Source organism: Leptidea sinapis, chromosome 10 (assembly GCF_905404315.1).
Source record: "Leptidea sinapis chromosome 10, ilLepSina1.1, whole genome shotgun sequence".
Classification (NCBI taxonomy): Eukaryota; Metazoa; Arthropoda; class Insecta; order Lepidoptera; family Pieridae; genus Leptidea; species Leptidea sinapis.
The window spans coordinates 3534867-3560328 of NC_066274.1; the positions used below are offsets into that span (position 1 = coordinate 3534867).

At 34.9% G+C, this 25462-nt stretch overlaps 3 protein-coding genes across 8 annotated transcripts in view; 1 reads left to right on the plus strand and 2 right to left on the minus strand.

Moving 5' to 3' along the window:
- LOC126966515 (putative nuclease HARBI1) overlaps positions 1–4190 on the plus strand; it is a 55682-nt gene extending 51492 nt beyond the window's left edge. The window contains exons 1-2 of one of the 2 annotated variants that reach the window (XM_050810633.1): positions 1532–2160; positions 3151–4190. In XM_050810633.1, the coding sequence (XP_050666590.1) occupies positions 1753–2160; positions 3151–3960 (1218 nt within the window). In that variant the 5' untranslated portion in view covers positions 1532–1752 and the 3' untranslated portion in view covers positions 3961–4190. Of the gene's footprint in view, positions 1–1531; positions 2161–3150 lie in introns of those variants that run through there. The other variant, XM_050810635.1, reaches the window with a different exon arrangement.
- The window catches only part of LOC126966469 (supervillin), a 248261-nt gene that overhangs the window by 21274 nt on the left and 201525 nt on the right, over positions 1–25462 (minus strand). For all 5 annotated transcript variants that reach the window (XM_050810516.1, XM_050810518.1, XM_050810517.1 and 2 more), the window contains 2 exons: positions 24891–25002; positions 6196–6306 (listed from right to left, as the gene is read on the minus strand). In XM_050810516.1, the coding sequence (XP_050666473.1) occupies positions 6196–6306; positions 24891–25002 (223 nt within the window). The remainder of the gene's footprint in view (positions 1–6195; positions 6307–24890; positions 25003–25462) is intronic.
- Positions 2176–4309, minus strand: LOC126966529 (uncharacterized). Its single transcript, XM_050810660.1, has 2 exons — positions 3983–4309; positions 2176–2902 (listed from the first exon to the last, which is right to left on the minus strand). The coding sequence occupies exons 1-2, from the start codon at positions 4307–4309 to the stop codon at positions 2294–2296; spliced, it is 936 nt and encodes a 311-aa protein (XP_050666617.1). The 3' UTR covers positions 2176–2293.

Sequence of the window (25462 nt, forward strand, 5' to 3'; positions counted from 1 at the left end):
CAGACGTGTGAATTTTACGAGTTTCTGAAGTTTATTTTAGATTCGAGCCGGTAACATAAATTTAATATTCACTTACAATACCTACATTTTACAGCGTATAGACAAACGAATCGTGCGAGGGAGAAGAAGTTCTGTAACGAAGATACAGCATGATAGAAAAGGAATGCGAATCTATTTTTTACTGTAACCGATTTTGATTGACAAGTCGTAATAAGTCGGCCACTCTTGGCAATTATCTCCTTAGTACCTATTTTGAATATTAAACCACTCGCTTACGCACACACAGGCAAATCAAATTTAGTCACGTAGGTAGGCATTATCGGGTTGTTAACGTCTGACATTGCGAAAAATATTGGTTTTTCAACATTAACAAAATTTTTATTTATATATAAAAATCACTATATCAGAATGTATGATATAAACGAAACAAAACAATAAATTAAAAGAGATATTGACCAGACGGCGAACAGCGAGACATTTAATGTCATAAAAATAGTGCACTCCAAGCGAATTCTAGCAGCATGGCTGTTTTCACGTAGTAGAATAGAATCAGCCGCGAAACGTCAAAACGGCCACCATGCGTGAACCCTAGCGTAAAAACTACCGTCCATCCTTATTACATACTACATCCGACATTGATGTGAAGATAAGGTATTGTTGTAAATGAAAATCGTAGCTATTATAATCAATATATTATTAATTTGATTTTAATTGAAAACTCTGTCAGTAAAGATAGCGTGATCAGAGGAACTGCCGGTCTTAGTGTGACCGGGTGGTGCATATGATCGAAGTCCAATCATATCGTCACTTTTATAAGTCGAAAGAAATTAACAGCTATTAAAATGCTTACTACATAGTAAAGACTAAACAAAACAATTACTAATATAAAAATATTTTTCCATAGTATCTATAGCTATTTTGTACATAAAAAATTGTAACTTCTGTTCAAAGTGGTTATAACATTCATTGTGTTTTATGAAGCATATTACAGATTGCTTCTAACCAACGAGTTGTATAACAAAATGTACGTTTTTTTAATGTTTTAAGTCTATACTCTCTACTCGAAGGTAAAACCCAGCATTTTGTAAGCCTTCGCTGCAATATTGTCAATATGAGAGGCTAAGGCCAGTTCACTGTACCCATAGGTCTCTGACCTTGTTCACTCTTTCAACTGTAATCTTATTAAACTTATAATAATAGTAGATCAGTTGTTTATTTACAGAATAGGGTTATATTTACATATAGGTAGGTTAAGTTTAAATTGCTTGCTGAGCAACTTTCATAAAATTTATTAAATTCCTTTTGAAAATGCCGATAAACTTCGATAGAATTAACAAAAGTAAATATTTTTGTGTCATCAGCATTTGTATGCTGATTGAAATTTTGGAAAATGAAAATAATGGGTTATCACGTCATTAATAATAAACAAAAACATTGAAAAGAAGGTGAATGTGATCAAAGAATTAGGTAGGACCTGCTTGTTTCGTCGCTTCCTCCACGATATAAATCATGATACGAACTTACTTCGTTGACTTTATGGTGCTCCCACATTGCCGTTATAAAATGTTTGTAAACATTTTATAACACCAAAACATTTACTAACAAATGTTAACAATTGTTGCACTTTGTTAGAAACTGTTACATGTTATAAGTGCTCCTACATTGATGGAAAATGTTTAAACATTTTATAACATCTAGTATTGGCTCGCAGTTTGGTTTCGCCTTCTGAGGGCTGAGGACGTCTACACGAAAATGGAAGAAGATTTGCTCATTGGAATAGCTTTTATTTTTTGTTTAAAAAAGAAGAAAAAGCGCTCTTATTGGATGCGCCAAACGCTAAAAGCTAGAGGAAAATATAGTGCCACAGACTATCTCAAGGATTTAGGTATTGATGGTTGCTTAAAAGATTTTATAAGAATGAACAGTTCCGAATTTGAATATCTACAAAATTTAATTGGGGCAAAAATAGGCAAACGAGACACTACATTTAGAAAATCTGTAAGTGTGACGGAAAGACTTGCGGTAACGTTAAGATTTTTGGCAACTGGTAGCAGTTATAAAAGTCTTGGAAATGTGTTCAAGTTGTCAGACCAAGTGATATCTATTATCGTACCAGAAGTGTGCGAGGCTCTCAATGAGGTTTTAAAGGAATACATACAGGTAAGTCAAACAACATTTTTAATTATTTTTTTATTTACTTTTAATATGATCTAATCTAATCATACTTTAGGTAGGTACCTATCTTACCTTACTAATAATTTTTTTAATACTTAACAAACCAAACATGTATTTTTTAATTTTTGATTGATTCCAACAAATCGTTTAATGATTGGGTCGAATCTTGGCTTGATTCCGATAAATTAGACGGACTCTGTGTTCTTGCGCTGGTACGAGTATGTGTCCTGGAGTTATCCGAAGAACTGGTTTCAAATGAAGCCGAGGGACTCGGTGCGGTGTAGTATCCTCTCGAGCTACAGTCAGCATTATTTTCCGAAAAAGTGGATAGATTTGGTTCAGAGTTGTATCCCCAGGAACTACTAGCGGTTGGGTCTGTAAAGGTTGTTGGAAAATCATATTGTCCCATTGTCGCATTGTACAAAATATTGTTAATGTGATGTTGAGCAGTATTCTTAGCATGACTGTTTTTTATTTGTTTCAGTTTCATCGAGACATACTCTCCAAATGCGTCATTTTCATCCCTGCTTTTTCTAGATTCGTACATTCTTTGTAAAATATTTACAGCTTCTTGTTGTGTTGGATCTTGTTCTACTTCAGGCCGTCTTCTTTTCCGAAATGGTTTTGGGGTGGCGAAAGGCGTGCCCGTAGTTTCATCAGTGACAGTATTTCCTGTTTCGTTCAAACTGAGAGTGTTTTCTGAAGCAATTCTGTTTTCTTCGTTACCCTGAAAGAATAGAACTAAACGATAATTTCAAGTTATAGGCGCGTCAAATTAGCTAAAATTGTAAAAAAATCTATAACCGCGATTTTCTTTTTCTATTACTTAACAACCCTTAACTGAAATCATATTTTTTTATAGTGTATTCTATTAATATTTCATACTTAATAAAAATATCCAATAAAATTTGTTAGAATAACGAGTTATAAATTTATTTTTCGCGCCTATTTCTTAATCTTCTATTTTTGTTCCAGATACCAACAACACCTCAAGAGTGGCTACACGTGGCAAATTCATTTGAAGAAAAATGGAATTTCCCAAATTGCTTAGGAAGTATCGATGGAAAGCACGTAGCCATACAAAAGCCAATTGATAGCGGCAGTGAATATTACAACTATAAAGGATTTTACAGCGTTGTACTTTTAGCGATAGTGGACGCAGAATACAACTTTCTGTACGTGAATATTGGCTGCCAAGGACGCATAAGTGATGGCGGAGTTTTCGCAAACACAAAATTTCGAAATAAAATTAACGACAATAGTTTAAAAATACCCAGTGACAGCTCACTACCAGGCAGAAACAAACCTCTTCCTTATGTGTTCGTAACAGATGATGCGTTCCCTTTACAAAAACACTTATTAAAACCTTTTCCAGGACCACAGGATAGCAATTCTAAGGAAAGAATCTTCAGTTATAGACTGAGTCGTGCGAGGAGAACAGTAGAGAACGCATTTGGGATTTTGTCAGCCAGATTTAGAGTTTTACGAACTACAATATTATTAGATCCAGAAAAAACTACTACTTTAATTATGACATGCGTGCTACTGCATAATTTTATAAGAAAAACTGAATCGAGCATGATTTACGCTCCATCTCAATACTATGATGGAGATGACATAGTAACTGGTACACGTATCGATGGACAATGGAGATTAGAACAGCAGCAATTAACACCACTTGAAGCATGTGAATCCCTGACAGATGATGGGAAAGAAATAAGAAAAGAATTCGCAGAATATTTTTCAAATGAAGGGTTTTTGGACTGGGCATCTAAATATTATTAAAAGACGTTAAAATAAAACTCACCTGCAACCCTCCATCGACAGTTAAACTTGGAATATTTTTGCCTTTAAGGAACATGAGTTTTTTAAATGCAAACCATTTACTTGACTCATTAGCTCCTGCACCAGATTTATTAGATTTACATTCTCGGTTAAATTGACCTACGAGTGATCGAATCTTTTTTTCAATTACTTTTTTATCCATATTAAATTCACTGGCAATTTCCATCCAAGCATCGTGTTTTTTATTTCGGTCTTTGTAGCTCTCTGACATCGTGTTCCATAGTACTTCTCTTGCTTGAAACATTTCAATCAGTTTGTAAACATCATCGTTATTCCAATTACCGGACATATTTTATTGCTTGGCGCACGCGCAACCACTAATACACACGCACAGCGATGCACGCTGACACAAAGGAACTGACAAGCGAGACACCACGCGCAGCGACCTGCGTACTCTAACCCCCACCGCACCGCACCGCCTATCCCGCCATCACCCTTATAAAATGTTTACAAACAAAAGATAACACATTTTACTAACATTACTAAACATTTTCTAACATGAAAATTTATTTGTGATTAAATGTTTGCTAACAAATGTTTACTAACGTTATTAAACATTTTCTAACGGCAATGTGGGAGCACCATTAGTGACGCAATACACTAGAAGGTCCCTAGCGTACCTATATGTTCAACATTTCTATACTAAAATTCGGTTGTCGCTGACAGCTCGCTAGTGAGCACCCGGCTTAAGACAAAGAGCAAGGCACGACTGCGGCGCGGCAAACATAAATCACGCGTTATTGAATACATCAACCATTATGGCGATGTGTGGGAGTATTATGAGCGCGATAATGATATCCGCACTGATAGCGTCTGTTTTTAATTAACGCAGCTTTAATATTATAAACCCGAGCTTTATTCTCATGACAAAAAAAAAAGAAAATAAAGATTAACACTTGTAAAATGTTACTTTCTATTTATTATCTCGTTTCTCATTGACTGTATTTGTAAACCGTCATTTGCTATTGCGTAGTATCACTGTGTCCTCACACTAGATTATTGTACTCATTATCAACCACAAATTCTTTCTACTAACCACTTATTCATACCGGATAAATAATTAATACTAACCATTTTTTAATTTGACTTATATCTCATGTGAGTGACTCATTTATCTTAATGGGAATAAACAATTCTATAAACCGAAAATCCATAGACTTAGTATATACAAATAGACGAGCTGACAGCTCGATAATACGTCATAAATTTTGATTTGTCAATGTGTGCGTTAGCTAGTTTAATATTCAAAATACTAAGGAGCTAATTCCAAACTTGGCTGACTGTTTACGACTTGACAATCAAAATCAGTTAGAGTAACAATAAATACGCTTTCCTTTTCTATCTTCATGTATGTTCTTCTCTCTCGCACGTATTGTTTGTCTATACGCTAGTATATTGTAAGTCTGTGCAAACATCAGCCTAGCGAAACTTTAAGAAAAAAGCGATTATTTGAAAAGTGTACTCATTGATGGATTGACACGAGATGACGGCTATAATCTTGTAAACAATTACAATTACAAATTTATGTAAAATCTCACTGCACGATTCATACTAAACTAAATTTCAAAGACATTATCCATATATAAAGGTAAATGCTTTATTAAAAATGGCTCAATAGTAAATCCTACTACTCCACAGCTGAATATCTCAGTGATCAGACAGCCTGGGTTGCAGTAGCAGACTAGATTGTGACATAGCAATGACAGTGCAATATTGTACATTTTATTAAAAAAAAGCGCAAAATAACAATTCTGGGAGAGTTTCTTGCGCCGCTTCTTCTCTCTCAGAGCACTATTTGTTTCCGAAGCGGTAGTAATATCTAGTATATTAGAAATGACATCAATAACAAAACTAAAGATTCAATTTTGAAAAAATAAATGCCTTTATATAAAATATACGTATACTGGCGTCATACACTCGCCTAACACCTTTTTCAGGACTTTAATCTTATCGAGGAATGTTACATAAAATCTGTAACTCAATCTTTTTTCCATACTCGCAACTTGACGTAAACATCTCAAATACAAACAACATTAACATCGTTTACTTTTACGATTTCATATTTTAACTGATTCAATCTCGTGTATTTAAAATATAAAGCTTCTAAATAGTAACAAATTATCATTAATTTTAATTTTGATCATGCTTTGAATACAAAATTAGTTTGATGTTTACCTGTGATGCAGTTTCTAATTTATTCCGTCGATCGGCAAGTATGTTGGACCCAAGTTCATTTTCGTCTATATACACTTTCTTTTTATCATCAACTGCTGCGTTCAAGGATTCCTGTAACAAAACAGAATATATATTATACATTATTTTTATAATTAAAACATACGAACCGTTTTGTTTTTACACTTTCTCATATTGTTTTTGTACAATTTTTAAAGAAGTAACTATTCCACTAGCTAAAAACATCGACACCAAAATCAGACATGGAAAACGCGTTTAAACTCAAAGACTAGCAAATGTTCATGGAATTCTTCTATCATTGCATGATAGAATGGGCAACACTAGGTGATCACTTTAAACAACTAGCAAGTATTTTTTTGGGTCATGCGCTTAATGTACAAAAATGATTACTTTTATATATTATACATTTACTACGTTTTAACGTAGGATAAAATAGCACATATCGTTTCAAACTGAAGATTTGCTCCAGTTTTATAAAACTGGCGGATCATTCCGTCATGACGCCTCTTGGAGAATCCCATCGTAAAGTCAACAGGGATACGGTTCCTGAGATATTTGGCTTTGAAATCTACACTAAAAAGAATTCTCCAAGTATTGGTGTGTTTTATTTAGCATACTCAGGTAGAAAGAATGTGTATAACATTTATTGTTGATTTGGCAACATTTAAACTGTACACAACTTTATGATGTTTCGGGTTTTGATAGTGAGAGTTTGTCACGGGGTTTTAGATTGTATATAATTTTTCACAATTATTTCTCAGCCGGAACACGATGTAAATAAACGATTCATTTATAAAAAGCACAGATTACAATATTTTCACCAGACGTAAGACGTCATTCAAATTAAATTTTTGTATTGTAGAAGAAATAAATAACTTTAAGGGGCGACTTCATAGACTAATACGTCCGGCAAAACGAACTTGTTTCCTTTAACAGTTTTAATTAAATCAGAACTGTATAGCTACAACAATGATCAAGATATTTAACAATTCCATGCTTTTCATAAGACAAAGAACTGTATTTCTTGACTTTGCAATTCATCGGACCATACTATTTAATATAAAGTCGTGTCAGTAATTAATAATAAAATGTAAAATTAATTACGCTGATTATATCCAGAATTCCGATGGAAACCCTTAGGAAGTGTTTTTGTTTCCCACACCAGCTCTGGTAGTGAAAAAATCATTGTTATAAACGGTCAATAACATAGCCCAAGCAAGGTTTGGCACCTAATATTATGACAAATTACTCGGCTTGTGTAACTGAACATGACTCATAACTTCAACAACGACTGGTTTAAGAGGCTGTTTGATAATGTTATGACAAACATAGAGAATGTTAGTTTCTTACAAGCTATAACCAAGACTTACATTTTACCAGGGTAATATTACAACTTAGTCGATGTCGACTACGATTAATACTATGCGCCGCAACAGTTCACGGCTACATCAACAGGCATCTTTTTAATGTCACAGGCAGCCCCCTATGCCGAGGCTGACAAGGGGGAGAACAAACACACACGTGCAGAGAGGTGGCAAACTACAGAGCAAAGCATCTGGGCGCTTTTCGGGAAGTCTTCGGCAACGTCAAGAATTTGGATGACTTTCTGGAGTATTTTGGCTGGTTGGAGTAACCCCTACCACATTCGCATGTAAAAAGGCGCATTTAATGTCAAGTTGTGGACACAGACCGTGAGAAGAAGAAGAAGCTATAATAGGACCTTGTCCACGTGCCAAGCACAAAGGCGAATGAATCCAGGTATAGCCTACTCGTAAACTCAAACTTGTCACACACACTCCTTCTCGTTTATATTATTATTATTTTAGCTCTTTTATTATTTTGCCATAGTTCGTTATAGCTGTGATTTATAGCTAATACGGTAGCCCATAGATTCACGCGGTGCTTTGTAAATGTAAAAGCCACTTTGTTCAGACACTATTATGCATTTTTTTACACCTCCATTCTGTGGATTGATTACAAATAAAAGAATACAGTGCTATGTGTGTCCAGTATAATAATGCATTTAAGGTACTTACATTGTTTTAATATGTTTATTGGGAAAACGTTGCACGTCCTTGATGTGAGGATTCTGGACTACTCATTCACAAACTGATGTGACTGTGTGTCCGTATTTGAACCATTGTAATATGACTCACACACTGACTTAAAGAAATATTGTATTTGATTTTACTGTTAAAACTTATTGAAATATTTAATTAAAACAAAAGTAATAGCGGAAGCGGTAGTAGTATCTAGTATATTAGAAATGACATCAAAAATAATTCTAAATGAATCAATTTTGAGAAAATAAATGCCTTTTATGCCTTTTAATATATGCTGATCCAGCTTGGGTGAATAAAAAAAGTAAATGGCCACCTTAAGACAACATGATGATAGCTGGATTTACACAAGTATAAAAAGTTACACACATTACCTTCATTTAACGAAACTTTTCTGAGCTTATTTCCAAAAATTGTAAATAAAATTATGAAAAAAAATTTTAATCAAATCAATCAAAATTAACCTGAAATTTATCTGCAGCACCAGGATCAAACTTTTTAAAAACAGGTTTAAGTCCGGTGATACTTCCATTCCGCGTTTTATTCTTCAATTCACCAATCACAGATCCAAAATTCAATCCTGTCGGTATGCCGGGTTGTTTTTCAAGGCGACGCAGTAACAGAGGTTTCGCTTCTACGGGGTCCCGGGGGACATGATCTGGTGTATCAACCTCGTATTTATTTTGTATTCCATTAACTGTATTTTGGTCTAAAATTTGCTGACATTCACCCGAATCTTGGCTTAAATTATTTATTTTTTTGCCGTCGTTTGTATTGTTGGAGACATTAAGCCCTAAATCAGTGTGGTCCAACGACAAATTTTGAAATATAAGTTGTAATTTATCATCATTCAAAACAGTTCTTTCGAGAAATTCGGTGAACCGTTCCTTTGGCGGACTCTCCCTTTGGTTGTATTTACGCAATCGGATATTTTCTTCTTGTCGCTTCAAAAGTTCACTTGGCAAAAACAAGTTTTTGTCCAAATTATTATTTATACATTCTTTCCGATCTGCAGGAAGTTTTCTCAGTTTACTATCATCGTAATGATGTTTAAGGTTGTCTGCTATCTCCGAATTATTATTGATCGGCTCTCCTGCTACTTTCAATAATTCCTTGGAAACTTCATTTACATGTTTATCGTTAACAGGAAGCTCGTTCACCAAGCCTTGTTTCTTTGTAAATACAAACTTCCAAACCAGAAGAACAAAACAACACAACGCTATTATAGCTTCGTATAACATTTTGTATCGATGAATCACATCACTGACTAGAATAACATTACAAATGGATACTAAGCAGTCCTTGGTGTTTCAATATATAAATAATACACCGATAAATTGTTCCTTCAATTACACTTTGTTTACATCAATTATATCACATGCAATGAATAAAACATCGGGCACCGGATTCCTAAAGTAACCGCGACATGACGAATATATTACGAGACAAAACGAGGAACTCGATAAATCGAGATTGTTGACCAGCTGGCGTCCGGATGCAGACTGATCAGGAGTCAACACTGGCAGCAGATAAATGAAACGCAGGCGCTGGTTCCTATAACGTTAGTAGACAAAGTTGGTATGACGCATTATATAAAACAAGAAAATTTTAATAGCTGCACTGTTCTAGTACTTTTGAGATATCCAAACATCGTTAAAGTATGTGTTTACATCGAGTATTCTGTTATAAAATATAGATGTAATAATTTTATTTACTGATTTCGACATTTACCTCTCTACCTGCCACTACAAGACGAAAAGATAAATTTCAACTATAAAATTTAAAAACAAGTCCAATAACAATACGAATAGTTGTTCGAGCATTTAAAATGCATTGTTGGTAACCGTTCTCAACATTGATACAATAAAACGCAGCATTAACTGGAATAAGGTAAAATGAAACATACGAATTCCTGAACAGTCAATACAATATATCATTACTAAACGGCGCATTTTACCAAAACATATTCGTCGAACACAGCTTATTATAATAATCATTGTAATGGCGTACCCGCCTAATTCGTCAACTTGATCCTTCCTTATACGAAGATCATAAAAAATGATAACAACCGGCAAAATGATTACAGATACTTTAATGCTTCGTGATGCGCAGAAAACTCGAGATGAATCAATTAAATTTTGTAACAATGGCAATTTAAGATTACATTATAGAATCTATCCAAACCGATACAAGGATGACCTTTCAAACAAATATATCACGGCTTCAATAAGTCACAAAAAAAAATAATAAAAAGGAATTGATCTCGATAGGATTGTTGTAGCATCAATAAAAGTTGATGAGGCGTAATCAAAACTCAATGGCATAGAAATAAACACCAATAAAACTGTATTGATCACAATATATCGTGATATCTCAAGGCTGTATCAGATATCGACCTTGACTGCAGAAACAAAAGGCATAACCCTGTACTGAGTGTAAGCAGGTTACAGTACATAGCTCTGGAACATAATATCCTGCCCTACTATTAGTAAAGGATGTGAATTGAATACCGATTAGATCCAATTAGAAATCTTTATAAGTGCCCCTCAAGCCGTACATGTTAAAGGATATTACAGAGAAAGTTCAACTATTTAATAGTAAAACAATTTTGGAAAGATCTACACTGCTACATCGCTCATATTAAATTAATCACAGATGAAGTAAGGATAACGTCAATTTAATCAGATAAGCCGAAGATAATATCTGATCCATCACTAAACAAAACACACGAAATCCCAAAAGGACTTAGAACACTGCACGCTAAAGGTAACCATTAAATACGATGAGTTAATTAAAATATACGTATACAATTTCACTAAATAATATTCGCACTTTTCAATTTAGATTCGTCATGTCTCGGTGAAAGCGAATTTTCGTTGGTTAAATTTATAGAGTGTGATATAGATAAGGCTTGCGCGCGCGCACCTTAGCCGAAGTCGTCACAACAACTGGTCGCGGCAAAGCTAGAACGACGCACTGCACCGGTGCCAAAATGTCTACAACGAACTTAAGTTTGTTGCAATATTTTATGATTTCAATCGATGCCTGAAAACCGAAATCACCGATTTAAATTATATTTATTGCAAGCTATAGTACTACTTACAATAGAAAAGAAAGCAATAATAGAATTATACTTGTTGGAGATGCGGCGGATTAAAACATTTGAGTTGTTTTATTTTAAAACCTTTTGAATGAACTGTGATATGAAATAATATTCATACAGTGTCCAAAGTGCATGTCTGGATGATCAATCTGGGAGTATTTCAGAATTGAGTTATGAGTGATTAGTGACAATACCTTAAAGATATAGACATGTCAGCCTAAATAAAAGGGCTTATTTTTTTGGAGCAGAACAAATGAAAACTTGTACTCAGCCTGCCTAGGCTGAGTACAAGTTTTCATTTGTTTCAATATAAATAAATAAATTTTCAAATGGGTAGTAGATTTTTACATGAAATATGTGATTTTAATGAATTTTAAAATCTCATTTTGAATTAAAATGTTTGAATTTGAGCCAGCGTATAGAAAGACGATAACATCTCTAACGGAGATACGAAATCGACCCTATTGTTACTGTGACCGATTTTGACTAACAAGTCGTAAACAGTAGCTCCTTAGCATAGCAAAGCATTATTTTGAATATTAAACCACAAACTTACGCACATATTGACTTATACAATAATTAGTCACGAAATCAGGGCTGTTCTAAATATTGTAAGTATTTCTTCTCTACATAACATTCAACAATGTATCTCTCTCCAAGCCTAACTCACGTGCCGTATTCATTAAATTCTCGCTTATTTATCTTAACATAAAAATAAAAGTAAAGTGAAACATTTCAAATTGTGATAATATTATAATATAGGGGTTCAGCAGTTGTATGGAAGTTCGTGATGTTCAAATATATACGAAATTTGAGTTTTTAAAAGTTTCTGTCCCGAAAAGATAGAATTAAGGCTTGCAATATTGGCAGTTCATCAATTTTAAAAAAGCGATCCAAATCATCAATACAAATATTATAAATGTGAAAGTTGTTACTCAATCATGCCAAAACAGCGAAATGGATCGTAATGTAATATACGCCACACAATGTGACATATACATTTATTTCTATATAGAAGAGAAGGACGAACGAACATGCATACGGGTTATCTGATGGTATTTGATCTTATTACCAGAGGAGAATCCCAAACGCGTTTCTGATATTATTGTTATGTAAACGCGCAAAAGTCGCGGACTATATACAGCTAGTATTTATATATTCAAAACAATTCGCATAGAAATGCATTCAGTTTAATGAAAACAATTTACCAGACTCATAATTTTTACACGTTCTTGCATTTACACAAATATCCGGACGAATTTTAAGTAATAAGACCCTGGGTCTTCTGCTTTCCGGATCACCCAATGTCCCATCTGAGCTATTATATCTTATATATAGTCATGTATATAGTGGCAAAATTTACCTTTGTATTCTAATGTTATTGTAGCTGTTTCTTATTAAAACAGGGACAAAACTACATTATTTTAAATTGAAACCTAGAAAGATCGATTTATCGCCCCCGAAATCCCTTGCATATCTTCTAAATTTTATGACAATTCGTGGAGCCGTTTCGGAGATTCAGATTATATTTATACAAGAATTGCTCGTTTAAAGATATAAGATATAGTATGTCAACGTCGTAATTCATAAGACATCTCACCTACGATGCAATATATATAAAACGCTGTTTCATATTCCGCGAAGAGCTATTAATAGACACTTTGCGTTGGCCAAAATTTATAATTTCGCCTTAGTTCAATATGTGGAGCGCTTTCGTCGTGTGAATTTGGCACCGTTACGAGATTTATTAGAATTGTTTCGCGTCCGCTGCAATCTGAGTGTGTGATGAATTTAAATGATCATTTCTAACTGGTCTTAAAAAAACGGTTTAATTAACTTAGCAGGCAAAGCAATAGATATCTGAATAAGAAGGTACTTAGTAAAAATATTGTAAGTGCTTATCGGCCAGAAGACGCAGTGTAATCCCGCCACAAGATTGACCGATGATCTAGTCAAGGTCGCCGGAATAGGTTGGATGATCAGCGCAGGTCCGATCTTTGTGGAGATCTTTGGGGGAGGCCTTTGTCCAGTAGTGGACGACTTGCGAATGATATGATGATGAAGTGTTTATTCCTTGCGAGTAATAAAACACAATAGCTGTAGCGACAAGACTGACAGTTTTATTTCTTAGCAGCACATGGATACAAAAATAGACAAGTCCATAGAGAATCAATCTACTATAAGTACTACTGTTATATTACTATTACATTATGATACTATCTATATTATATATTCTGATAATATTCTAACAGCGGGACTTGCTGTCACCTATATGGAGACGACACCAATTATTACGCTGCTACTGCTGCTGATTTTGCAACAATGTGAAAAAATATCACAAAAGAGCAGTTCAGTTAAAAGAAATACGAAAATATGTAATGATTTGATTGGTATAGGTTGCAGGCGGTGGAAGAGTCTCCAAAGTTACATTCAATGGAATACATTATGTTTTCGGGTTGTTACACGTCTGCTATTTATTTAACGCGGTTTTGTTATTTCTAGTACCTTCACCGTTAGATTACAACTGTTAAAATATTTAAATTGTATTTATAGATTAATACGTAAAGAGTAATTCTTAAGTATCATTATGAATAATAATGATTCCTTGAACCAAAAGGTGTATGGCGAATGAATATTCAATTGGCGACAGCAACAGCGTTTCAAATTTTAATAAATCTCAGTTTTGCTTAGCGGCCAGCAATGTATCAATGTTATGTTATCAAAGTACCTATACATACATCGTATGTATATATAGGTACATTGATAACAACACAAAAAACATTTAAATTGCTTGAAAGGGTTGGTGCTAGTGGAATAGCCAGGGAAAAAGCTCAAAACAACTCACTTATCTCTGGGAGATAGGCTTGTAAATATATAGATGAATAAACTTATTAGGAAGAGAAAAAACTTCGTCGATTTGGTATTGTTAAAAAGGCCGAAAGGAAATGCAAAAACAAGACTATAGAGGCAGAAGAAGACCTAGACATTTAAAATTCATGCAAATTTTAGGAAAGTTCAAGGTAACCAGAGTACTCCAAGCTGCCATATTAAATAAAGTAACGGATGAAAATAGAAATATAATTAGTATATAAATCAGTTGTAAGTCGGGAAGCAAATGGAAAATTATTGCATATTTGCTGCTTTTGACCAGAAATCGTTGCCAGTCTTTTTGGAAGTTCTATACCTACTGTGTACTTCTATACAATTGCACATAAAGCTTCGGAGCTTACTCGAGTAAGCTCACATTATTGTTAAATATTTCACCTATAAAAGTTTTGCAGGCCTTCGAAATGTGGATGCACTGAATGTATCGCGTGACTTGGAAGGAAAATGTCAGGAACGGAACCCTGCTATCGTGCGTGCATCGACCATAGGCGGCTTTTAAACGGCTGTCAGATACTGTAGGATTCTTAATCGATATGTTGTGATCATTGAGTGACCAATAAGCTTTCAGTACACCAAGCCCGCTCTCGTCAATCGGTTCACCCAATTGTTTGCATAAGGAATTCACTGGGATATAAGGTGGATGCTTCAAATATACTTAAAACTGATGAAATTGTTTCCCAATTCAACCGGAAAACATCTACTGCTGGACAAAGTCCTCCCCCTAAGATCGCCATGACGATTGATCCTACGCTGCCCCCATTCAACCTATTCCAGCGATCTTAACCAGATCGTCGGTCTATCTTATGCGGGGCCTACCAACACTACGTCTTCCGGTACGTGGTCGAGAACTTTAGTGCCCCAACGGCTATCTGTCCGCCGAGCTATGTGCCTTGCCCACTGCCGCTTCAGTTTTACAACCATACCCGTAACTTTGGCTCTCCTCAGATCTCCTCATTTCTAGTTCGAAACTCCGAGCATAGCCCTCTCCATTGCCCTCTGAGCGACCGACATTATCAAATTTTTTCAGCAATTTAAAGTGTTGTACAAATTTGATTGCGTATAAAACCCGGAACAATAACCATATAGCCTCCAAACAAAGGAAGTACACTCACCGGCACGGAACTTGGCCACTTATGAATTTTACGATATTCAGTGTATTTTTAATTATGTCAAGTCAAGAGAGGGTTAAAATTGACTTTCTTTTACATGTTTAGAAAATATTGAATAAAAATAAACAAGTATAGTGCTTGCCATAACGTTTTTTGTTCCAAAATAATAATTATTAAATTAATCAAAAATAAAATCAAAATAATTATTATTAAGGCACCAATTCCACAATAAACAAACATTATTAATAAATTAGTTATTAAATAACCTGTACATCCTCCTCTTGCTCTAATGACTGCTTGCATCCGATCACGCATGTTCTGGATCATGTTTTTAATGACCACTTTCGAAATTGTCTCCCAAGCGTTGATCGCTACATTGCGGAGGTAGTTAAGGGTTTGTCAAGGGTTGACATCGGACCTAATCTTTCTTTTGCAAAGCAAAATGGTCAAATTGTAAGATGAGGTATTTAGTGAGTATTGCTTAATGTATTGTAGATGAACATTCTTTTTTTGTTATTTGGTTGAGTTCTCGTGTCAGTTTCCATTATGCTCGCTTATATGTTGCGGCTGCGACGTAAGACGGGTCGTTCCCTTCGTTAAAATATGGTCGATGGAGGCGATGGCTGGCCCATGCGTAATGCTTGTGAACGAGCGCTACTTGTGGTGGCAGGATAATCCTGTTACTGGAATTTCTACTTAAGATTCTTTATAATTTATTATTCTTTAGTTATTTTTTTTTTATAATAATATTTTACAAGCTTTTAAATTTGCTTCTTCCATTCGCGTTCTGATCACTCTCCCGCTAAGGTTTATGTTTCTTACAATTTGGAGTCGATGTCGTATCTGAACGGCTGTAAGGCGAATGATTGTCAATATCTCTAAACGGATAAAATAGTCATCTGGATCAGACGTGAACCATAGGCCTCCACTGTCTGGTCTCCGCGAGTAGCTTTCAGTTTCTTGATAGCGTTTCAAGGCAAACTGAATGACATGACATTGAGAATGACAGTCACCTCACGCCGAGTCTACCCCTGCCCGATCAGTGTGCTACAGGTTCTGCCACCTTTTCTGATGTTAGTGGCATTTTTAATTGTTAATAACTACGAAACCCAAAAATGGATTAATTCACAGCTAAAATATTGAAGAACACAAGAATACAAAATTTAAATCTAAACTTCAAAAAACTCTTGCAAAGACCACTAACAAAAATCATAGTCGTTAATTATCTTAGAGTTCAGAAATACTTAGATAAGTATCCATTAATCTACTAAGGAGAGTACTACACCCAGAGACGTAACTTTTGGTTTCCTAAGCTAAGGAAACATTTAAGTAAGCATCTAAGTGACTATAGGAGGGAACATTTGTAATGCTAAGTCGCTATTTAAGTATTCCTTAAACGACTATGAGTACGGCGGTTAGATTTAATGAATAACCCTATTTAACTTAGAGTTATAATTTGTTAAACTATCTTAATCTATATTAATATTATAAAGCTGCTTGTTTGTTTGTTTGTTTGAACGCGCTAATCTCTGGTACTACTGGTCCGATTTGAATGATTCTTTCAGTGTTGGGTAGTCCATTAATCGAGGAAGGCTATAGGCTATGTTTTTTTTTCAAAATTAGGGATCCGTAATAAAATTGCTATTTTGTAACACAAGGTGTAAAATCGAAAACCTATTTTTGCGTGCGCTGCAAAAACTATTGACAATAGAACAAAATGATGTACAGGCTATAATATAGGCAATATTTTATTACTTATAAAACTATCGCGTGAATTATACTTTATATGGCAAAACAACGTTTGCCGGGTCAGCTAGTAAATAATATTCCTCAAAACAGTTACAATAATTGTTGTTATCGTGAATTAAGTGTATGGCCATGATTCCGTGGGGCTGAGTGTAGTAAAGTATATGGGCCTTACAAATAAACTTTTTATAAAGTTACATCTGAGAATAACCCAAGATTATGCTAAATGTTTACAAATAGACATTTTGCTGACTGATATATTCGGATGTCTAACATTTCCCGCGTTTATTTGCAAGACTGCCTAACATTTGGAAAACTTCAGAATTATCAGTGTATTGACAGCGATGTCAGCGATATAGCCAGCATTTTACATATTCTTGGTTTATACCCTGGTACAAATATATACCCAGTTTATTTGTAAGTTCGTTAATGTTTTGTAACAACTGCATTAAAAACATAAGTATAATACAAATTCATTTTTCTCAATATCCCAACGATCGTTTATGGTTTTAACTCCACTAGTAGATGTTCTTCTGTAAGGTCATATTCAAGGCGAATGCCATATATACAAATGAAATATTTGCAGTATCATAAATGCATACAATGCAACTTTACCCCGACAAACCAGTTCCTCGAAGGCCGCAATTGAACCTAAGCGTTACTACCATATTAATAAACACTAAAATTGTGTACCACGTCATTTTAGTTGGAGTCTATCAAGTCGTGAATCACAGGTCGTGCTGGATAGTACCCATCATTAATTCTGTATGTTTAACTCAAAACGTTGGCTTAAGAATACCTCAGCGAAAGTATTTGTTTGTAATATTATCTGTATCTATATTAATTGCAATAAAGCTTGAAACATCTATGAAATAACGTATTTTGGTGGACTAGGTTTCATTACTTAACGTTGCGACAGCATAGGTACCTGATGTCGATACTAAATCTAAAAGGACTGAAGACGTAGCTTAATGCGAAACGACACCGGTCAGATAAATTTGAGAAAATAAGTTTAAATATTTTCATTTGTCGGAAATCAAAGACGAAAATAGGGATCACTTGGGAATGAGAAACATAAAAGTGATGTTAACTCATTTATCATCAATTTTATGTTTCTCTATATCAAATATAGTATCAGTATCAGTATAAAGCACTCCTATGTAAAATCATATTAAGCTATACTTAAATCTAGAATATTTTGGACTATTCTGTTGTTTTACGTGTCTTTTGGAGCAACGGTTTGCATGTTGGATTTTTTGGGAGGAGTGGAGCAAATACTAGCAAACATTCGGGTCACCAGAATATACGTTACTCTTGTAACACAAATCACGGCATTGTCGACCTTACAAAGTGTCAAATAACCGAAAGCATACCAATTGTTATAAATATTTTATTGTCATGATATATAAGGAAAAGTAGGGGTCTGAAGCACCGTTAATTTAACAGATATTTAATTTATTCCATTCACATCATTGGCCCTAGATTACAATATATTTAAATATAAAAATTAATTCAGATCAAGGTGTAAGTAGATTATAAAAAATAATATCTGATTACACAGTATTTTTTAATTTTTATAAGAAAATAATTATCTTATTACAAATTTAAATAAGAATAATAATTATTAATTATGTAGAGCTGCAGAGAACATACGGTATGTTTAGCGTATTACTAGTGGCGCCGCTCTGGTGGTGATTTCAAGCATTGCTGGCGACCGACGCGAGCTCATGTTGTTCAATGAAACGCAAATAGATGGCGGTTATCCACACGATCTACAGAGGCACAAATGGGTAGCTATATAATAATAGCGAGATGGTGAAATAATAGTAATTTACGAATAAAATAATAATTCACGTGGATTGTTTCAGACTAACATCTGACTAACTGACTTTATAAAATATAACCGCTTAGTACATCTTATTATACTTAACAATAACAATCCAAAACAGCTAAAACTAATCATTAAAACAATATGGGTCAAAAATTAACACTAGGTAAGTAGGTATATTATTATGGTCAAATCTTCAATATTTTACGAGACAGATTAAGATGTAGATATAAACTTGGAATTGCGACACCTAAGGCATTTCTTATATTATATATATACCTACATATGGGTGGTCGATTCTGGCTTCTGAAATTAAATACTTCATTGGAATTTTGAAAACCAGGGTCTTAACTCACAGACGGAAGAACATCTGCATGCATAAAGATTTCATTTCATTCATTTAAAGGTATGTCACGTATCCCCAAAAGCTAATGGAAAATGGGTTTGGTGTTCCTGTAATAAATGTGTCGTCACAACGTTTGAGCGATCGCTAAGTAGGACGAGGGGATAATCATTCAGGTTTAATGTTTTCCCAAACAAAGTGTCCCCATCACCTTCAAGTAAATGTCGACCCTTTTATGGCAAATTAGGGTTGAAAATGCTTTGACCTAACATTTAATTACCATCGCTACATCCCCAGACCGTAAACTTTACTCTGTCAATGTGATAAAGCTGGTTATATTGTTTTGTTTGCCTAATGGATTCTAAAAGGTTACTAGGTACATCTATAATAATAATATTGACACATTCTTATACAAATTATCTTGCCCCAAATTAGGCATAGATTGTACTATGTGCTATGCAAGACCGTCTTTAATACGATTTATAAATACATATAAACATCCATGACTCGGAAACATACATGCATATTCATCATATAAATGTTTGCACCTACTCGGATTCGCACCCGGGACGTCTAGCCCAGTAGGCAGGCACTAGCCCATAGTTTCTCAACCTTATTATGCTCACCGCCCACTTTGAGAATATGTTTTTTTCTAGAGTATTTTCGTTATTTTTTTTCTTTTTAGACTATATTTTTTAATCTACCCACGCCCCATCTGCGCCATCTCAATGCACCCTAATTTTCTCTGGGATTTCTACTGCCCCCCCGAAAGTCTCAAACAAGGGGGCGTTATCGCCCACGTTGAGAACCTATGCACTAGCCACAGGGCTATATGGATTGTTCAATAAAGTGATAACAGAGAAAATAACAGTTATTGAAGCTGTTATTTTGATAAAACTAAGTGATGTTATATCAAAATAACAGCTTTTAGTACTTAAGCAGTGTAGCAAAATTTAATTTTTTTATCTTTTATCTGTTTGTTCTGGCTAATATCCGAAACGGCTGGGATGATTTTGATGGGTCTTTCACTGGCTGATAGCTCATGTTATAATTAGTTATATACTATTTAGATTAAGTAATTTACTTTAGAAAATGATTTGGTACTTAAAATACTGAAAACTCTGAAGAAAATCGGAATCGTAAAGTGACTTTGATATGGGGAAAAGAACTGACAAGAAACTCCCAGACCATCTTTTATATCATTGAATCATAAATATGCTTAGCCTATTTATGCAATTTTAGGTGGTCTGCACTAAACCAGTCAAGAACAATGCATTATTGTCTTCTATATAATCTGCTGTACTATAGTAAGCCTTGTATTTCAAAGAAGGTTTAGTATATTTCTTTTTGAAGTGAAAACTTCTTTAGAATTGTTGTTATTTGAAAGTCGATGAAAGGAAAAAACAAGACAGTAAAAAGAGACGGAGACATAAATTCATAAGATGTCGTGGGAGAAAATGAGATAGGAAGCATTATACAGTGTTTTGGTACCATCATAGGCATCAGAAGAACATAAGCATGGTAGCGGTGATAGTAATGTCTTTCATAGCGGTTGAAATCATATGTCATCCTAGCAACATGTACCAGGACTTCATATGCAGTTTAGAGGTTTAATTTAAATTTTGAATTGGATACAGCGATTACGTTGAGTTTTTGGACGCCAAATTTAAATTTAAAAATGTGCAGCGTATCAACAACAAGATAAAAACAGTAATTGACGCAGTATTTCAAAGATATATTGACCATATCAAGACCAAAGTATTTATTTCATACTTTAGTTATCATAAGCCTATTGTATCATTTATCGAACATGTAAGCTCTGAGTCTGAATAAATCTATGTAATATATACGAATTAAATGTAAAATAACTATCAAACATTGTATCACTATGATCATTACTTATTATCCTCTTACCGAAATTTTACATTCGTCTCATTATCGTGACGGTTTCACTTCTACCACGTGTTTTTTTTTTATACTGTCACGAAATCTAAGCGGAAGTTGTCGCGGTCTTTTATATAATACTAACGTAAAACGTTTTGAATCCGTATATAAATTCCACTTCTTTGTTTTCTTGGCGGAAATCGATAGAATTAAAAAAAATATATTAAAAAAAATAACTTAAGAAATCATCAATACAACCACCAAACTATGGAATGGGCTTCCATGTGTTTCCAGGGCGATACGACATGGGTGCCTCGAAAAAAAGTGCATTCACTTTTCTGGAACACTTTCAAGGCTCCTTTGGTGTTGCAGGAGAATGCGGCGATGCTCAATTAACATGAGGAGGTAACGCTCGTGTCCTCCTCTTCTATAAAAAAAACGAACAGATGGCCTATCTGATGTAAAGCAGCATCTTCTATATAATTTTGGCAGTATATTATGATGTGAGTCTTATACCATGAAAAAAGTCTAGGGAGTATCTAGTGAGGCAAAATTAGTGTGTTGGCAGCATACTACTGGTAACGCCAGTTGTCCAAATAACACACAACCTTTACCTTAACCCCTTACACCTTTATCCTAGCAACTTACGGCCGTTCCCAATATTCTATCTACAGATAGAGATAAATTACTACCTTCTACTGCCAGTATACATACGTAAATTGCAATTTCCATACAAAGATTATAACGCTGGTAAGCTATACGTCGTCCCATAAACAGACAGCGTGGACGCATAAGGTAAGTTACCGTCGATAAGTTTATTGGGACAGAAAAGTCAACGATAGTTACGATTTTTATCTCAAGTAGACAGATTATTGGGAACGGCCGTTAGCCGGTACTAGTCAAGAATAAACCGCGAGCCGCGTCATCTATGGTCTCATGGCGTAAAGTAACTGCACGTGAAGGTTGAAATTCAAAAATTCAAATTCATCGTAATGATTACGTCCTTAAGTGTCCCGCGCAAAATATAAGTATCGTGGTTCGCAAGCACACTCGGCGAATATCGAAGAACCCAGGATCTTGCAGAAGAGGTGAGTACCTACCGGCTATTTCCAATATTCCAATGATTCCAGTTCTGTTCAGCTGAGTATCCCTTTTTATAAATACAGTCCACTTTAAATTCCCTGGAGCAACCACTACTGTGACTCGAGTGCCAAGCAAATGTGGTTATTAAAGCAGAATTGTGCAAACCGCAAATCCGCTCAGTAAGGTCAATATCAAGAACGAACTCGTGCTCGATATTCAGCCGTTTTGGAGATATCTCCGACTAGTACGAGCCAAGGCCTTGAACTTTACGGTATACCTTATTGATTGTTAGTTTTCTCTGAGCTTGGCCTAACTATGAAACACAGACGAATAAAAAAAGAAGAACTCCGCGCCATGATATTAAGAAGTGAAGCAACATTACGCTAGTGTGTGTGCAGTTAGGGGGGATACCAGATAACACAATTTTTTCCCGTTATTAGTCATAATATTATATAGCCACGTTACTTGTAACTCCGATTTTTTAATATCTGATACTCAGATTGTTTTCTTAAATAAAAATAAATATCGTCTTATTACGAGTAAATAAATAAATTACAAAAATAGTTACACCTTGAAATTTAAGGATTGCGGGTTTGATTCCAGTGCCCGTAACTTGTTTGCATATATTATATAGTTTTGACTGGTATAAAAATGATGAACTAACGTTTCTTATTTTTAGGAATACCTACACAAAATTCATTGTTAAATTCGTTTTTTTTTGCCACTGACGTGGTATCAGTAGATTTTTAAAGAACAAACAACTACCTATGTTCTTTATAGTAATTTGGTTGCTAAGTTAATACACATCATAAAGTAACACTTATATAAAGGGTAAAGGGTCTTAAGTTCAGATCTCGGTACTTCGTCTTCTTCCTAGAAAGACAAAATTACAATTCATACTTCTATGTCCGTCACAAATTCGGTCTGCCATGTTTCAGTCATTTTGTGTCTTCTAAGACGCCACGTCTCTGCACAACACCAAGTAATGGAAATTTGCACAGAGCACTGGATCCCCGACAATACGAGCAGCTCTGCTGATGAAGGATGGGTAATACTCGTTATGTGGCCGGAACCGCACCTTATGGGCCGCTATGAAGTAGTGTTCCACACAGTAGTAGTGTTCCCGGCAGAAATAGGCGCCGTTGTGGTACTCATAATCTAGCCTGCCGTGCCGGCGTACCACAACGGCGCCACAGAATGCCTTCTGTGCAAAGGAGCCTCCCACTGGTAGCACTCTCTTTAACAGTATACATTGATTTAGGGCATGACTTGTACAACACCAAGCTTCAGGTCTTCTTTCACGATACGCGAAAGAATCCTAGCGGAAATCTTTAACACTCGCGATATTTTTTCCTTATAGGACTTCAGCGAATTCTTGCTTTAAATGCATTAACACTTTCTTCAACATTCCTTTTAGTTATAACAAATATTTCTATATAAAAAAGCTACATCATCGAGATAAAAATTAAAAACTCAATTCATTTGACATCTTGTTGAGATGTTTTCAAGGTAAGGTGTGGTATGTCTTCTCCGCTAACAAAGCATCCACTTCAGTAGTGCGGGGAGCTTCCACGCAGTAAGCAAGATGATAAACAAAAGGAAGGGTACTTCAGACAGCACTCCTGTAACGAGCAGATGCATTGTTTAATTTGAAAATGATTAAGAGGCCCCCTCTGGGTCTCAATCCGGAAAATGTATGTTCATCAATGTTGTTTATAGTCGACGAGTGCTTAGACACGAAAGAAAGCTCACAGAGGTAAAATTTTATTATGGGTGAAATGTAAAAGGTTAAATCACTACAGCCGGTTATGTGAACTATCACGAACATTGGCCATTACCATAAGATATTCATATACCTGAAAATGTATGAGTGTAATATTCTACAAATTCATTATTTCGTCAAATACGTGATCAATGAACATTGTACTGGGTTAGTAACGTCTTGTCCCATTAGATTGGGAAATATTTTAGTCCGGTCAATTTAGACCAAAAAATGAGAGTGAAGTTACATAAAGTCCCAACAAGCTGAAAATCAGTGAAATTGTTCAAAACATAATTATAAACAATGTTTAAAAGTTCCCCATCATTCCCGTTCAAGGTCAAAGGTCAAAAAATGAGTTTTTCGCGATTTTCAGCAAAACGGTAAGTTTTATCATAAAAGTACTTCGCACAAAAATTGTAGATCATAAAAAATGTATCAATACTTTTTTTCGTGCGAGCCACGGTTTCTGAGATATAAGGATTCAAAAAGTTATAAAAGTTGTTATCGTTAATACTTTATATAAAAACTAGCTCTACGTCGATGCACTTCGCTTTACTTACAAAAATCACTGCCACCAGCGCCACCTATCCAGCACCAACGTAACTAACATCGTCGAAGCAGTCATGTCGGCTTTTATATGTGTCCAAAGTTTCATTTCAATTGGGCTAGCGGTTCTCGAGGTTTAGGTGAACATACAAACACACATTACCCTTTAAATAGTAGGTACAAGTTAATTTAAAATTTCTTTTTCCAGAAGCGATTGGGACGTAGATGTACAAAACAAATTTAGGAAAATCCAATTCAATTCTAAGAAAGCAAATACACTTTAGCACGCGAGAATGATCGTGGGTGAAGTATACGTAACAAACTCACATTAATTCTATTCTTGGCTCTCTCGATAGCTTTGGGGTCGTCTCGCTCGGGGCTCAGCCGGCACACCCTTGCCCGCCAGTCGTTCGCCCCGGCCGCCTGAAGGGCTGCCAGTCTGTAAATAAACAAACACAATAATATATTTTTCTTAACCTTGACATGTATAAATAAATAAAAGCTTGAGTTAGCCACAATATATTTTGATCGAAAGTTTAAGGCCTGATTTTACCAATGACATTTCAAGTTTAAGACTTTGTAAAACTCAGTTTGAAATGTCAATTTTATGAATAAGTCGGCTTATCAAAATGGCTGGTTCGAATTCGATGGGATGTTTTAAGTGAAAACTTCTTTAGCGGCGTTGAGCAATTTTCTTGGGATGGATATAAAATGTTAATCTCGCATCAGGACACGTGACCTGATCGAAAATCCGTAAGACAGTCGTTGAAATTATGGATGAAAGTTGATTTTTCTGAGAGATGGTCTGAGTAAATGAAATAGTGCTCCATTTAAAATATTAATTAATGGATGAGAGCTTCTAATAAAATTTATAAAATCACAAAAAAAAAAATTAAAAT